At 43.5% G+C, this 16,889-nt stretch overlaps 1 protein-coding gene across 7 annotated transcripts in view; it reads right to left on the bottom strand.

Annotated features, from left to right (window-relative positions):
* The window catches only part of LOC123770485 (ataxin-2 homolog), a 33,675-nt gene extending 18,384 nt beyond the window's left edge, over positions 1 to 15,291 (bottom strand). For 5 of the 7 annotated variants that reach the window (XM_045762384.2, XM_045762385.2, XM_045762386.2 and 2 more), the window contains exon 1: positions 15,011 to 15,291. In XM_045762384.2, the coding sequence (XP_045618340.2) occupies positions 15,011 to 15,051 (41 nt within the window). In that variant the 5' untranslated portion in view covers positions 15,052 to 15,291. Of the gene's footprint in view, positions 1 to 8,812; positions 8,951 to 15,010 lie in introns of those variants that run through there. The other 2 variants (XM_069301771.1, XM_069301770.1) reach the window with 2 other exon arrangements.
* Positions 15,292 to 16,889: the final 1,598 nt, after the last annotated feature.

The following is a 16,889-nucleotide window of genomic DNA, read 5'->3' as shown; positions in this document are numbered from 1 at the left end:
TTTAAAAATGCCCCCAAAAAGTGAGCACAAACACTCGACAGCCAAATGTGAACACAACTAGCAGTGCTGCCCAACGGCTGAGCTCAAAAGCTGGGGCAACTAGCGGAACCCCCTCCCCCTAGGAACCCCCATCAGCAGCCCCAGGACAGACCCCTTATCCACACCAACCACCTCTGAAAAAAAGGCAGAGTCCAGGGAAAAGCTTCAAAGAAGGAAGTCAGCTGGGTCAACCCAAAAGCTGTGGCGAGAAAATTAGGCACAACCACCACCGCGCCACAAATCGGAAGGGGCAGTCCCCGAAGTCACCCGAACCTCATCCTGAGCAAAACCCCGCCCCGACGCCCAAACCCTCAGACATTCGGAGACCAGAAGCAAGAGGAGCAGGGCAAACCACACCCACCAGGGAAGAAAGCAAGGGCACAGATGGAACCACAGTTGAAGTAACCAACGCCCCTAAATCCTGGTCCCTAAAACCCAAGCGGAGCAGCTCCGGGGCTTCCAACCAGGCAACCAACCTGGCTCGTCGCAACAAAGAGAACTAGCATACAATGCAGCCGCTGCCTAGCCCCAAACACCCTCAGACAAGGAATAGGGAAACTGAAAGACAAGCAGAGAACAAATCCTGCAAGACACAGGGTCGTAGGTGTCAACAGGCAGCATTACGGAGGCAGAACGGGTGATTGTCACTACGAGGCAGTGGCAACAATCTTCAGCATTGCACATGGCGAGTCAGGGTCTGGAAGATTCATCCAAGGTACCCCCAAACCCAACAGGGTTTTCCAAGTCCCGTAGAATACGTTAGCCCTACAGGAAGCCCAGGCACTGGGACTAGCTAAGCCAGTAAACCCTGTCTGTTGCACGCAAACTGACCACCAGAAATCACTGTGAAATCTCGGGGCTACAGAGGAGGATCACAAACACAACTTAGGCAGGTCTAATGGGAAGCTAGGCCGACCACCTCTGCCAAAGTCAAACGAATACGCTAAAACAAAAATAATAAAAAAATCCCCCGAAGCAACACACAAACAAACTGGTCACCAGAGAGAATCATTGTCCACCGAGTGTATGCAGGCTACGCCGGCTGCAGTGTGTATGCAGGCTACGCCGGCTGCAGTGTTACAGTGTACCCCACACAGCAAAAACCCACTCCTTACCCGGGGCAAGGAGGGAAGCCCATGACCCCCGACGTACCCTAAGCACGAGAACACCACCACGTGACGAAGCCCTCAAATGGGAGCGAGACCCGAACATTACAGGGACGATAACCTTGAAACGCAAGGGAAGTACTTACCGGGCACCCAGGAAAGGTGGCCCTAGGTAAGTACCCTAGGCCCTGAGAACACCTGGCCACCACACCACACATAGCTGGCAAAGCAACAAACACAAAAGCAAGTCAGTAAAGCAAGGCCAGAGGAGACTTATTGACACCAGGCACATCAGTCACAAACTGACGGAGTGAGCTTCCAGTTCGTCTGAGTGGGGGTCCCCCTCCCCCCTTTTTTTGGGGGGGGGGGGGGGCTAAAGAGCAGGTGTGCTAGTTGGATGAAGATATGCTCGTTTGTTTTATTTGGAGACTTACGAGCATTTGGACATAGGTTGCAATTTTCCCCAGTATAGGTGTGAATTGTTTCACCTACCTTTATGGGTGTGCTTTCCCTGCTCGATGGCAGACACGACATACTACTCTAAATGTAGAGTGCTCATATAGTCATTGCTCCATGCGTCTCTCTGAGGGGGCCAGGTACTGGTTCCTGGTCTCCGGTTGGCACAGAATTTCCCCGAGACTGATGACACCAAACTAACCTGGCACATGTCACAACTTTGGGTAGCCGACGGGGCTCCCCACAGAAGTACCCAGCCGCTGCACCACAAATGTCAAATTTGCCGTTGATTTTTCTATCAAGAGTATATGTACATCAAAATTCCTTTGGTACACTAAACCCTGGTGTATACATACAAATAAAAATGCAATTTTCATACATTATTGCATAATTTGTTGCATTTTGTGATGAGTTTTGGCAATATATATTTTTCTCCTTAGCCTAATCATAAATATATTTTGTCAATGCCATAAATATGTTATCAAATGACATAAATATATGCTATCAAATGGCATAAATATAGGCTATCAAATGCCATACATAAAACACATCAATGCCATTAATACACGATGAAAATGCCTGAAATGCATGATACCAATCCAGAAATACAGTGTTTTACTTGCTAAAAAATTGTATCCTCTAGTGCACCTGTGCAGAAACGCACTTCACGTAAGACGCACTCTCGCACACTGGCGAGTCCCATCGACGCTCGTAATACAACAACAACAAGAAACACTTTTCGTCCCCTCTTCCACACCGCAGCAACACCTCACAAGTGCAGTTTTACGTCGCGTTAACTCAAACACGGAAAAGGCGGCAGTGTGATTATGCACATACATAACGCCAAACGAGACAAAAATGAAAACAAAAATAAAATAAATACAATTTAAAATACATCACCTAGTTCTGCAATGTATATATAAAAAAATGGGGTAATTTTTTTTATATTTTTTCGTTATTTAACCCATAAACTGCGCAAGACATACGTGTGTGTTGTGCCTAGCTCAGTTTCTCAAACTTTTTCAAATGCTTTCAAATTTTTGTGCATAATCTACTAGTAAATGCTCCAACTTTGTCTAAATGATCACCAATGTCACTTGAAAAACAAGGAAATAAAAAATAATTCTAAAATTGAACATTGAAAACTTCAAATTTTGAAATCGGCTGCAAAAACATAAAATATCGCCAAATTGTTCATTTGGCGTTATTATGCTCTCAGAATAGCGTATGATCTTCATTTTCATGGATTTAGAATATAGGTTTTCAGTACAGTATAGTTTACTCTAAAAAAAAAAAAAAAATCGTCAATATGGCATTTGAAATATGCACGAAATTTAGACAAAAACATTTATAACTCCAAACCTTTAAGGTTTACGAAAAATCCATTCTATAGGGATTGTAGAACAGACAGCTGTGCTCACTATATGTAAAAATGGTGAAAATAGGTCAGAAACTGGAATTTTAAATGTGACTCAAAGTTGAAACTCTAGTTTGAGATAATTGAAGTCGAAGTTATCGACAATGAATAAGGTTCAATTCATTAATTCATTAATTAATTCATTTAATTCATCAATTAATTCATTAATTCACTTGTATGTTTAAATAAACATTGTTTGGCATTCGTACTCGAATATGTGAAAGTTGTAGGTCAATGTATGTTGAAATTAAGTCAAGAAAAAATATTCCCCCTCCCTCCCTCCCTTCCCCCGCCTGACAGCTGAGTGGACAGCACTTCGGATTCGTAGTCCTGAGGTTCCGGGTTCGATCCCCGATCAAGGCGGAGACATAGGCAAAATGTTTCTTTCACCCTGATGCCCCTGCCACCTAGCAGAAAATAGGTACCTGGGAATTAGACAGCTGCTACGGGCTGCTGCTTCCTGGGGGTGTGTAACAAAAAGGAGGCCTGATTTAGGGGAATAAATATGGATACTGTACTTTATACAAGTGATAAAGCCCTACTCTGGTCCCTAATCGTCAAAACAACCTAGAGACAAAGAAAACAGCTTGAAATTTGCGAAAGAAAATTCTCAAATCTGTGAAAAAATCAGTCCCAAAAAATTCAGTCCCAAGTTCTACCAGTTGTGACCGATTAATTTGTTGACAAATTTCATTCCATCTTCACATAGCTAGGGAAAAAAATAGTCCCAAAAAATTCAGTCCCAAGTTCTACCAGTTGTGACCGATTAATTTGTTGACAAATTTCATTCCATCTTCACATAGCTAGGGAAAAAATCAGTCCCCAAAAATTCAGTCCCAAGTTCTACCAGTTGTGACCGATTTATTTGTTGACAAATTTCATTCTATCTTCACATAGCTAGGGGACGGGTATGCACTCTCCAGGACGTAGAGGTTACAACAAAATCAGATAATAAACAAAGGAAAAAATTCCCCCTCCCCCCAAAAAAATTGTTTGGACATTGGTGAAACATATATTAATATTAGGCAATGTATTTATACAATATATAACAAAATAGAGCATAATACAATACTTACTCATTATTATTTGTGTAATTACGTATTACTCAGCAATGTTATAAAGGCACCAGCTGCATATCCACTTTGTGGACACTTCGTACTACTATTCTTCTTCTTCTTCTTTATGCATCGGACAGGTTATCTTCTTGAGGTTATCTTGAGATGATTTCGGGGCTTTAGTGTCCCCGCGGCCCGGTCCTCGACCAGGCCTCCACCCCCAGGAAGCAGCCCGTGACAGCTGACTAACTCCCAGGTACCTATTTACTGCTAGGTAACAGGGGCATTCAGGGTGAAAGAAACTTTGCCCATTTCTTTCTGTCTCGTGCGGGAATCGTACCCGCGCCACAGAATTACGAGTCCTGCGCGCTATCCACCAGGCTACGAGGCCCCTGGTGGTGCTTACATTCCTTTATTACTGCATTATCCCTCAATTCCAGTTAAATAGGAGCTATTCTTATCAACAAAACGTTCCTTTTAAAAAATTTGTCCAAAATCCTTTTCTGAAAATATTGGGATGAAACTTTCCCGACGCTGAAGCCAAAAAGTTGAAGATTTGTTTAACATTTATAAGTAATTAATACGTAATTCAAATATTTTTCGGTTCCCAGCCCGTATGCTGTAGCAGTTTAAGGGTTAAGAACAAGTAAACAAAGGGACACACATTTAGTGTGTGTGCTCTTTGTATCATTATAATCTGACCAACAGGGTGTTTGTCTTTCGTATTTAGGCCTGGTTGATATCTGGTTGATGGGGCTCTGGGAGTTGTTCTGCTGCCCAAGCCCGGCCCGAGGCCAGGCTTGACTTGTGAGAGTTTGGTCCACCAGGCTGTTGCTTGGAGCGGCCCGCAGGCCCACATATACCTGGTTGATGGGGTTCTGGGAGTTGTTCTACTGCCCAAACCCGGCTTGACTTGTGAGAGTTTGGTCCACCAGACTGTTGCTTGGAGCGGCCCGCAGGCCCACATATACCTGGTTGATGGGGCTCTGGGAGTTGTTCTACTGCCCAAACCCGGCCCGAGGCCAGACTTGACTTGTGAGAGTTTGGTCCAGGCACTCGATACATGCCTGTATAAAAGTGATGGATTGAAACTTCAAGTTGGATTATCTTTTGTCCAAAATGTTGGAACAAAACCTCTAAGGATGGGGTTCTCAAACTGGGGTACGAGTACCTCTGCTGCTCTTTTTAATGTTTATGTGAGCCAAGGATGCTATAATGCTTGTGTGTCAATCATGCTCTACTGAGTATAGACCTAAGGATGCTCTAGTGTATGTATATCGGCCAAAGATGCTCAAGTGTATATATCGGCCAAAGATGCTCAAGTGTGTATACATCGGCCAAAGATGCTCAAGTGTGTATACATCGGCCAAAGATGCTCAAGTGTGTATACATCGGCCAAAGATGCTCAAGTGTTTATATCGGTCAAAGATGCTCAAGTGTATGTATGGACCAAGGATGCTTTAGTGCAAATATGGGTTGGAGCGTACCTGGAGAGGATTTCAAGAAGTGTTCTACCCCCCAAGCCCACCTGAGGCCAGGCTCGACCTGTGTTAACTTGGGCTAACAGGCTGTTGCTTGGAGCAGCCTGCAAGCCCACATATCCACTACAGTCTGGTTGGTCTGGCACTTCTTGCAAAAATTGTCTAAGTGCCTCTTGAAGACATCCACTTTTGTTCCGGCAATATTTCTAATGCTTGCGGGGAAGGCATTATTCCTCTAAAATAATATTTTATAACGAAATTGGGTCCACTACTTACCCAAAGCAACTACATTGTCGCTTCGTGATAGAGCGCTTTACTCAAGGTTACACATTAAACGGCTGTGGACCTCTGAGGTTCAAATAGCGTTCTCTATGCCGATGGCACCTCTACTCTTCACTGGTTCTATTCTGCACTTCCTTCCGTACCTTTTGCTAAAAGAGCTCTAGTACGTGTATATAAAAAAGGGTGCTCTAGTGCATATATGTGGGTCAAGAATGCTCTAGTGCATATATGTGGGTCAAGAATGATCTAGTGCATATATGGGCCAAGGATCCCCTTATATATGCTTAGGGTACATTTATTAGACTATGATTTCCACAAAATCTCCAGCAAAAATAAACCTTAATACTGCTGTTATGTGAAAAGCTTTCAAGAAAATCTATTCACATTTAGTGATTATGTTCGTGTCATGACGATACTCGCCGACACTCTTAGGTGACATTTCAGTCACCCGTTTTTAACCCTTACAGTGCGTGTTTATAACTTTCTGCGTATACAAGCCTATTTTATTTATTTATTTGCTGTATTTTTTCATTGCTGGACAGGTAGAGCTAAAATAGTTTACAGAGCTTTATATATTTGGACACATCACTTTGTACAGAAAATATTTTCCCATACTAGTAAAAAAATAGTTTTAGACCCAACCTAACTTTACCCATGATATACACAACCTGTCCTTGAGGTTATCTTGAGATGATTTCGGGGCTTTAGTGTCCCCGCGGCCCGGTCCTCGACCAGGCCTCCACCCTCAGGAAGCAGCCCGTGACAGCTGACTAACACCCAGGTACCTATTTTACTGCTAGGTAACAGGGGCATAGGGTGAATGAAACTCTGCCCATTGTTTCTCGCCGGCGCCTGGGATCGAACCCAGGACCACAAGTCCAGTGTGCTGTCCGCTCTGCCAACCGGCTCCCCACTGTTTGAGAAAAGTACACATGTCATCATGTACATATGTACATGTAATGTGTTTTTCCTTCATAAACATGGGGGGACGCCAGGGGGTTTGGCGGGTGGGTTAATGAGCATTTGGCTTGTGTTGACGAGGACAAGTTAGACATATATTAGGAAAGTGTGAGGTATACTGTCTCAGAATGGGTATACAAGAAGGGGGTTACTAAACATATACCATACCATACAAAAATATACAGTCACTAAATGAGAATTTATGGACAAAATTACCAGTAAGCAGGAATATAGGTTGCCCCCTTTGATTAAAGTTATAATCTACTAACCCCACGTAATTTATCTGATAAAGAAAACCAGAAATGCAGAGAAAGTACCTATATAAAATTTGTTCAGTTTCCCATTATATGATTCATGAGTAACAAAAAATGGGAATAAAGTAGGGCTTGCACTTTTAAGTGTACCAACGGGATAGAACAGCCCGTCAGATGAACATTATTGTAGCTAAACATTACTTTTACTGATGAATAAATGAACACAGTACTTTGTTAATATAGTCCAGTACACAGTACAGTACATCTAAATTCTATAACGATGTATGCTCAACTAATTTCGCTGCATTCCAATTTAGCAGGAGCATGTTGGGATTTAGACCAGAGGTCGGGTACTAGAAATGATTATGTCATTCAATGCCATGAATTTCCTAGAACATGATCCCCGAATTGTTTTACATCCAGGCCCTCAATGACTGCCTTGTGCATAAGGATGGATAGTAAAGGAATGGTGTCAATTTATCAGGGGCCGTACAGGGTTTGAACTCTGAACGTTCTCGCTCGTTCGGCGAGCAGGTAAGGGCATTAACTGCCACACTTCAGTGCTACATTCCACTCAATGTGGGCTTGATCCCAGGCCGGTCTTGGCGAGAACAGCAGCTTCCCGAGAGCCACCCTCTAGATACGATCCTGATACGACCAGTATGTAAGCTTGACAATCCTTTTTTGTTTTGCTTACAGCGCAAAGCTGTACTAGAATTCAAGATTTTAAGGTCATACAATACTAACGTTCAGAATCCGAGTTCTAACGGGTATGTGGGCCTCTGGGCTGCTGCAAGCAACATCATTTTAGATCAGGTTACCACAAGACAAGCCTGGCCCCAGGCTGGGATTGTGGACGAAACGAACTCTTGGAACAGACTCCAAGTAATTGTGATTACTAAAACTGCATAAGTGAAGTTTGTTTCTGGTGTCTAATTGATCATCATTAAACAGGTACCTACACAATGATCAACTGAGCACAATATCTAAAAGCAATGCCAATTCAATGCCATCAACATTGATTTAATGTTCATTTAATGTTGTCAATGTTGATTCCACGTCGAACCAATGCCACTCTTGGATATTGTACACACACTGGCTAGAAGCTTATGGATTGCCAACGTTAACCAATTCTGATTTTACAAACTCGGTAGATTCCTGTTCCTAATGAATTCTGTCAACCTATAGTTGGGGTCAGATGCAACACAAACATATAAACGAAAGTGTCCTGTGAAGCAATCCAGCAATGTACCGTTGTCGCTGACCCAGAATTTCATGCCAAAGTATAAAAAAACACCAACATAGTATTTAAAATGTGAAATTTCCCCAAGTGGTTTTTCATATCAAAATGTGCACAGAAGTATGTTTTTTTGTGTGCGCAATAATACAAACGATGTTTGGCATGAAAGAGGTAACGTCAGATACAACAGAAATTTGGTTGTTCTGGACGAGTCCTGTACAAGTCTGTCCAACTGGGAAGGAGCACACTTTCTTGCCTTTAGAAATATACCTAAGAAAAAATTAAGATTGTGCTGCCACTGACATTTCCCCATATTTCATTTGTATTGGGAAAAAAAAGATAGAAAAAATGTTATAAGGAAAGGATTAAAAGTCAATAGAAACAATGCAATAGGTAACTATGAAAAAAAAAGCAATTACATTGATAGATATAAAGAAGTTTTAAAGAAGCTTTGGAAGGAAATTTGACTTAATCATTTTTACTAAGGAAAAAGTGGAGTCCCTAAAGTAGGCTTTTTTTTACCTTGTAAATAATATTGGTATTTTAATTGGTGATCTTCTTTAGAGACTAAACGCTTGATTTCTTGTTGGAGACGCTCCGTAGACCATAAGCAAACCTCCGGTATTGTTGGCATTAGAGACGCATGCAAATAGTCCTGCTTTAGAAAGACAAATTTTATCACAAGAACATTTGAGACTGAAGTGGCTAAAAATTCAGTCTATTAATACAAAGACTATCACACTTTACACAATAACACACTTCACTATTTGTAATTATACGCTTGTACGATGTATTATCGGCAGCTGTCTCTAGCACAAGCTGTGCTCGGTGCTGGACTATAACTGCTCAAGTGTTCAGCAACTGTACCGTTTTCTCAAGTCCCTTAAATTTTCGCCTTCAATTCAAGAACTATCAAACCTTATGCACACAATTATAAAATGGCTTACGGCATTTTCTGCATCAAGGTGGCAGGCAATATAGCTCTAAGCAGCTTCACAAGTTGCCACACTTCCCAACTCTCTCCCACCCTAATCTAATGTAATGTAACGTCCAGAAAAAAACCACCAAGTTACAATGGTCGAGTTGGGAATGGGGCAACTTGGTTTGAACCACGATACGCGTGTACAGGAACAGAACTTCCAAAAAACGTAGTGAAAAAGCGCCTAGCAGAGCAGGTATGGCTTGCAGCTGTCTATAATGCATCACAATATCGTGACTGAGGAATTTTGGGCCTGGAATCATTATGCATGTTCTACACGGCTCTGGAAAGCAGACGATGTTGGAAAATATGCAGCACTTTCTCTGGATTAGTTTATAATTTTAATGAATAATACCCTCCAACCCTAACCTAAGGAGTATGGCTACATTGGCTACAGTCCAATCAAGCACTGTGTTACCCCCTATTGTGAAACGGGCCCAATGAGAAACTCCGCTGATTGATGAAGATTAAGCCACCCAAGAGGTGGCACGGGCATGAATACACCGTAATACAAACTCCGCTATTGTATTTGGATAAAATTATTTTATCACTGCCTTGCTCATACCAAGCCATCTGTCAATGTATTTTTGACAGTACTGTAACCAAATACAGTACCACAACCACTTGTGTCCATCCAAATAGTGCAGTGGCCCCGAGGTTCTTAGGTTAGAGGTTACTATTCAGTTAACGATCATATTACAGCAGTCCTAAGAAAGAGCTGCACCATTAGGGTTCCTCACATGGTTCACTTCCCACACCTGTAATATGGAATCTTCTAAAAGCATGGACCCGGATTCACGAAGCAGTTACGCAAGCACTTACGAACTTGTACATCTTTCCTCAATCTTTGACGGCTTTGTTTACATTTGTTAAACAGTTTACAAGCATGAAAACTTGCCAATCAACTGTTGTTATTGTTATAAACAGCCTCCTGGTGTTCCGGAGCTCATTAACTGTTTAATAATTGTAAACAAAGCCGCCAAAGATTCAGAAAAGATGGACAGGTTCGTAAGTGTTTGCGTAACTGCTTCGTGAATCTGGCCCCTGGCTATTTCCATCTCTTATATTTTTGGTATTTTGACTGGCCAGATAATTTCACAAGAATGCCTGTAATGACTACAAGCAAGATAATAACTTCATACTTTCTTAAATATAAGTAACACAAAACTAGGCCCTTTACCAACCTCCCACCAGCCAATAGGCTCCAAAAAGGGTCCCAGGAAGCAACCCGATTACGTCAAAGAGTGCCGTCACGCCCCCAATCTGTCCTCTTAAAAATAACGTCGCTTTTGGCTGTTTAGCCGTATGGCTGAAAGTGGACGTAATTTGAAAATGAAAAAAATGAAAATTTTGGATTTTTTTTTTTTCAACAAAAGTAAGTTAAGGGTCCTCTGATAGGTTAGGTGGGCAGGAAATTCTCATAAAGTTTCAAAACGTTATGAAAAATGTTAATTGAAAGTTTCCTCTTCTAACCTTACCGAGTACGCCGGACGACTCAAACAGAAAACGGGACAGTATGTCACTTTTGCGAGTCAATTTCATTTCAAATTACGTCCAAATTTGGCCATAGTGTGCATACCAGCCAAAAGTGACGTTATTTTTAAGAGGACGGGTTGCACACCTTGCACGGGTTAGTATATATATATATATATTATACTGTAAAAAAAAAACACAAAAGTTGTGAGGTTACCATCTTCGGTGCAACTGTAGGGACCAATAGCCTCGGAGAAGAAAATAAAGAATATATATATATACAGTATACCGTATATATTTTCGTATTTGTTTAAAGAGCGGCAATGACATAGCGGGAGTACTATTGGGACCCTTTCTGAACGCTTCGCAACATCCCTCCAATGGTGTGCAGTCAAATTGTACACAGGCATTTCGACAAAAGCTTGTTTTCCAATTATCAAATTTGTATATACAGTGTATATATATATGTATATTGCTACATTTGGCTGTGTTAGGTTCGGTAGGGCTAGGTAGGTTTCAAATTCTGTTGGCAAACTGGCTTAGGTACAGAGTGACATGTAACCCCACCAACAAGACCCCCCCTCCCCCCTCCCCTCCTCCATGCGAAACACGAAACCTGCCCGAAGATAATGTGGAAATCAGCCACCGTGAATAGGGCCACGATTCTAATATTTGGGGATTTTAATCACAGGGGAAATAGACTGGGTAACGAGACACGGAGACCACATCTGGTAGACACAGCAGACAAATCACTTATTACAAAGAAACGGCAAAACCCAAAAACAGGAGCATGGGAAGAAGACCCACAGGCAACACTAGATCTGAAGTTTATCCAAAATGTGGCAAACGTCAAAACGATACGCGTAAGACTTGGGTAAATACTGGTTCAGTAACAGGGTTGTTGATTTGTGGAACCAATTACCGCGTAACGTGCTGGAGGTGGGGTCCCTCGATTCTTTCAAGCGCGGGTTGGACATGTATATGAGTGGGATTGGGTGGTTATAAATAGGAGCTGCCTCGTATGGGCCAATAGGCCTTCTGCAGTTGCCTTTGTTCTTATGTTCTTAAGAGACACTCCTTACAAGCTACTGACTTGCATTATCCAAATGGCACAATATCCAAGAGCAACACTAATTCTTCAATGCTGAATCAACCTCACCAATGTCGAGTCATCGTTGATAATGTGGATTCAACATCGAACCGCGCCGCCACTCTTGGATATTGTGCCCACTGGGATTGTGTTGGTATACATAGTCGAACTAAAGGAGTTGGTTAGAGTGAGAAACAAGCTGTGGAAGGCAGGAGATTTCAGACGTGGCGACTACAGGAATGCAGCAAGTGTAATGGGAGAGAGCAAGTTGGAGCAAGTCAGTCACCTATGGAGAAAAACAACAACAAGACTCCCATGTGATCAGGTTATACAGGCAGGAGGAAAGTCTCATAGAAAATGACAAGGAGGTATGTGAGGAACTCGACAAGAGCTCTCAGAAGGTCTTTACAAAAGAACCAAAGCAGAGCCCAAGTTTGCAAGATGAACTGTGGTCATAAGGAAATATAACATGTACTGAACATTAAAAAAAAAAAAAAAAAAATGGCGGAACTATATGACAAAATCAATTGGGCCAGGCTTCATATCACTATCAGTGTTCAGAGTGTCTACAAAGGTCATCTCCAATTAAAATGTTCCCCAAAAAACTGATTTCAGGAACAATTCTCCTGGAAATTCTGAAATATTCTGGAATTCTGAAAAAGGCCCATTTAGTCTCATTAATTAAAAAAAAGGGGGGGGGGGGGGGGGGACGACCAGTGGCACTAAATTATAGACCCATGTTTCTGACAACTATTCCATGTAATGGGCTCGAGATAGTAACCAGGTTGAGAATAGTACAGCACCTTACATGTGTAAACATTGGTAAGAAAACTGCAGCATATATTTAGTTGGGGGGAAAAAAAATCATGCTTGACAAACTTGTTAAGATTTCTATAGCGAGGATACTAAAATTAAGGCAGGAAAAAGGGTTGGATAAACTGTAGTTGCCTAAGAGTGTCAAAAAGCATCTAATACCGTTGCTCGCAAAAGGCTGGTGAACAAGATGGAGAGTGAAATCTAAGATAACCGGGAAGATGCTGAACTGGATAAGGGATACCTGAACAACAGTGGTGGTTTCGAGCTGGAGGAATGTGAGATGGGGGGGGGTTCCCCAGGAAGCCATTTTATGGCCACTACTGTTTCTAATTTTTGTCAATGACCTAAATAAGGCAACCGAGATGGTTTAAAGCTGATGAATAATGTAAAATGAAAGGAGGACTGCAGGAAATCCTCGACAAACTCCTGGGGTATGCAAACAAATGGTTAGTAGAATTCAATCCCAACAAGTGTAAGGTAATGAAAATGTGAGAGAGAGAAAGGAATCCAAGAGGTATCTACATCATAAGGGAAAGAAAACTACAGGAATAAAAGATAAATAGATTTAAAAGCAAATTCCAAAACCAACCACCAACATTATCAAACACGACGTTAGAAAGAACTTTTTCAGTGTCAGAGTAGCTAACAGATGGAATGCATTAGGCAGTGATGTGGTGGAGACTGACTCCATACACAGTTTCAAGTGTAGATATGATAGAGCTCAATAGGCTCAGAAACCTGTACACCAGTTGATTGACAGTTGAGAGGCGGGACCAAAGAGCCAGAGCTCAACCCCTGCAAGCACAACTAGGTGAGTACAAACAACCCAACACTGCCAGGATACAGCATGCTGACAAACATTCACAACCGAAAAACATAAAAAAAAAAAGGACTCATTATAATCTACACAACCTATCTTGAGGTTATCTTGAGATGATTTCGGGGCTTTAGTGTCCCCGCGGCCCGGTCCTCGACCAGGCCTCCACCCCCAGGAAGCAGCCCGTGACAGCTGACTAACACCCAGGTACCTATTTACTGCTAGGTAACAGGGGCATAGGGTGAAAGAAACTCTGCCCATTGTTTCTCGCCGGCGCCTGGGATCGAACCCGGGACCACAGGATCACAAGTCCAGCGTGCTGTCCGCTCGGCCGACCGGCTCCTCCTATATTGACCTATATTAGACCAATAGAACACAAGCATCCTGCAAATTCAGCATGGACCCTACACCTTGTGGAGCACAGAACCTTACTCAAAACATACAAGGATTTGCAACAAGATTAACACCAGACATCGCTTTCAGGCACGAGGAATAACCTAAGGAAACTAGATCTAACAAGATTAACACCAGACATCGCTTTCAGGCACGAGGAATAACCTAAGGAAACTAGATCTCTCAACTCGAAGAGGAGAGAAAGGCAGGGAATTATCGGGAGAAGCACCAAGCCTTTATGACTATATAGCACTGGGAAGGGGTCAGGATAACTCGGGATGGGACGGAGGGAAAGGAATGGTGCCCTTGTATGGACGGTCGGGGATTGAACGCCGACCTGCATGACGCGAGACCGTCGCTCTACCGTCCACCCCAAGTGGTTGTCTACTAGAGAGAAGAAACAGGGAAAATGTTCATGATATACAAGATACCGAGGTTAATATACAAGCAGGACAAGGACAGCCTCTTTAAATTGACAGAAATTAGGACATGAGGATATAGGCAGAAGTTGGAGGAAAAAAAGGGCCACCACCGCCACCAGCCCCCCCCCTTCTCCCCCACCACCCCCCCCTCCCCCCACCCCACTTACCACCACCACCAGCCGCCCTCCACCACCAGCCCCCTCTACCACAAAATTACCACCACCACCAGCCCCCCCTCTACTACCCCCTACCACCACCAGCCCTTCACCCCCCCCCCCTCCACCACCAGCCCTTCACCCCCCCCCCTCCACCACCCCCCTCCCCCCCCATACCACCACCCTCCCCCCCAGCAGGGAGACCAGCGGGGGCGTGAGTGTTGTGACGGGGGCCATGTGAGGTGTGCCAGATGTGGCCCCCACCACCACCCCCGCCCACACCCACGCCCTCCCCACCGGGGGTGAGAGACCCCAGTCACAGTGAGAGAGAGAGAGTGAGAGAGACAGCCAGAGAAGAACATACAAGACAGAGAAGCCAAAGGAAAAAAAATAATGATGCGACAAGAGCCCCCGAATCCCGTCGGCACCCAATCACCGGCCTCCCCCTTTTCCCCCTATTTAAACCCCTTAAACCACCCATTTCCCACCTACCCCGCGCCCATTCCCCCCTCCCCCTTAACCCCTAGCACCCTCCCCTTCCCCCCTCACCCGTCACCCGCCCCCGGGAGCCTCACCTGGCGGAGCTCGAGCGGGTTTTCCTCGACCTGGCGTTCATGTCTTCGGCTCTCCCTGGACGGGTCTGCCGAAATTCGCTGGGGACCGGAATTTTGATGGTCCTTTCTTGACAACGAGGCGACAAACAACGGTTTACGAGTGGGCAGGCGTGGCGGCGAGTGTTCCCGGGGGTCAGCGCGGCCTCAACACCCTACACGCCAGGCATAACGGCAAAACACAAGATTCTCAACACTTCCCCCAGGAGCTGAGTGCAATGGCACCTTTACATGAAGGAAAATATGTTCCAATACTCGCGCCCCGCAACGATTTCTGCCGATTCCTACTTTTATCCTCTTATAATATAACTCTAAATTATATATAACTAATAAATATATTTAATGATAGCCGAGAATGGGCATATTTTAGAGCGAAAAGCTATAATTGGCGGGTTTGGTGTTTGTTTTCATGACTTTGCTGGCGCGAGGTGACTTCCATCTTGTTGCCGTTGTCAGTGGAAGAACCAATAATTTATATAATATAATTAACCGACGACTAATTCAATGCCCACGAGAAAACCCTCTCGAAAATATATGCATTTGAACACCGGGCTGAATAAATCATCCATTATAGCCAGACAAAAGGAATATAACACGGATGAAATTGAGGGCATAGCTGCCATAATCCCACGAATTAAATGCTATACAAAGTGGCGGGAGTTCAAATCTTCCTCAAACTCTAATATCCATTTCACTCCAAAATCTAGCAAAAAAAGCAATATATAACAAATATATATATTGCCAGGTGACAGGCAGCTCACGAAATCTCAAAAACACTTAAAAACTACAGTTGCAGACGCCCTGTATCCTTATATATTAACAATCCACGTAAGTTTACATATGTTTAAAGAGAGGGAAATGGCCACATATTTGTAAGTAATTTGTAGTAATTAATGACCTAATTAACATTTCTTTATCAGATAGAGGGAAGGGGTCAACGCGGCTTGGCAGGAAGTGCAAATCCAAGATTTAAAGTCTTCATAAAGTCGTAGTATATCAGGAAAGCAATATGGAATTAAAAAATATCGAGAGGAACTTTAAGATTACAATTTCAATTTATGTCTCATATAAACCTTAGATATACAACTATGTTCGTATCCCAGCTCCCTGTCCTTATATCCCAGCTCCTTGTCCTCATATCCCAGCTCCTTGTCCTCATATCCCAGCTCCTTGTCCTCATATCCCAGCTCCTTGTCCTCATATCCCAGCTCCTTGTCCTCATATCCCAGCTCTTTGTCCTCTTATCCCAGCTCCTTGTTCTAATATCCTAGCTCCTTGTCCTCATATCCCAGCTCCTTGTCCTCATACCCCAGCTCCTTGTCCTCTTATCCCAGCTCCTTGTTCTAATATCCTAGCTCCTTGTCCTCATATCCCAGCTCCTTGTCCTCATACCCCAGCTCCTTGTCCTCATATCCCAGCTCCTTGTCCTCATATCCCAGCTCCATGTCCTCATATCTCAGTTCCTTGTCCTCATATCCCAGCTCCTTGTCCTCATATCCCAGCTCCTTGTCCTCATATCCCAGCTCCTTGACCTCATATCCCAGCTAGCTCCTTGTTCTCATATCCCAGCTCCTTGTCCTCATATCCCAGCTCCTTGTCCTCATATCCCAGCTCCTTGTCCTCATATCCCAGCTAGCTCCTTGTTCTCATATCCCAGCTCCTTGTCCTCATATCCCAGCTCCTTGTCCTCATATCCCAGCTCCTTGACCTCATATCCCAGCTAGCTCCTTGTTCTCATATCCCAGCTCCTTGTCCTCATATCCCAGCTCCTTGTCCTCATATCCCAGCTCCTTGTCACTAAAACCTATCAACACAGAGAGAGAGGGAGAGAGAGAGAGAGAGA

Source organism: Procambarus clarkii, chromosome 46 (genome assembly GCF_040958095.1).
Source record: "Procambarus clarkii isolate CNS0578487 chromosome 46, FALCON_Pclarkii_2.0, whole genome shotgun sequence".
Taxonomy (NCBI): Eukaryota; Metazoa; Arthropoda; class Malacostraca; order Decapoda; family Cambaridae; genus Procambarus; species Procambarus clarkii.
Note: the sequence above shows the minus strand (reverse complement) of the source record. Positions and strands in the feature narration are given on the sequence as shown.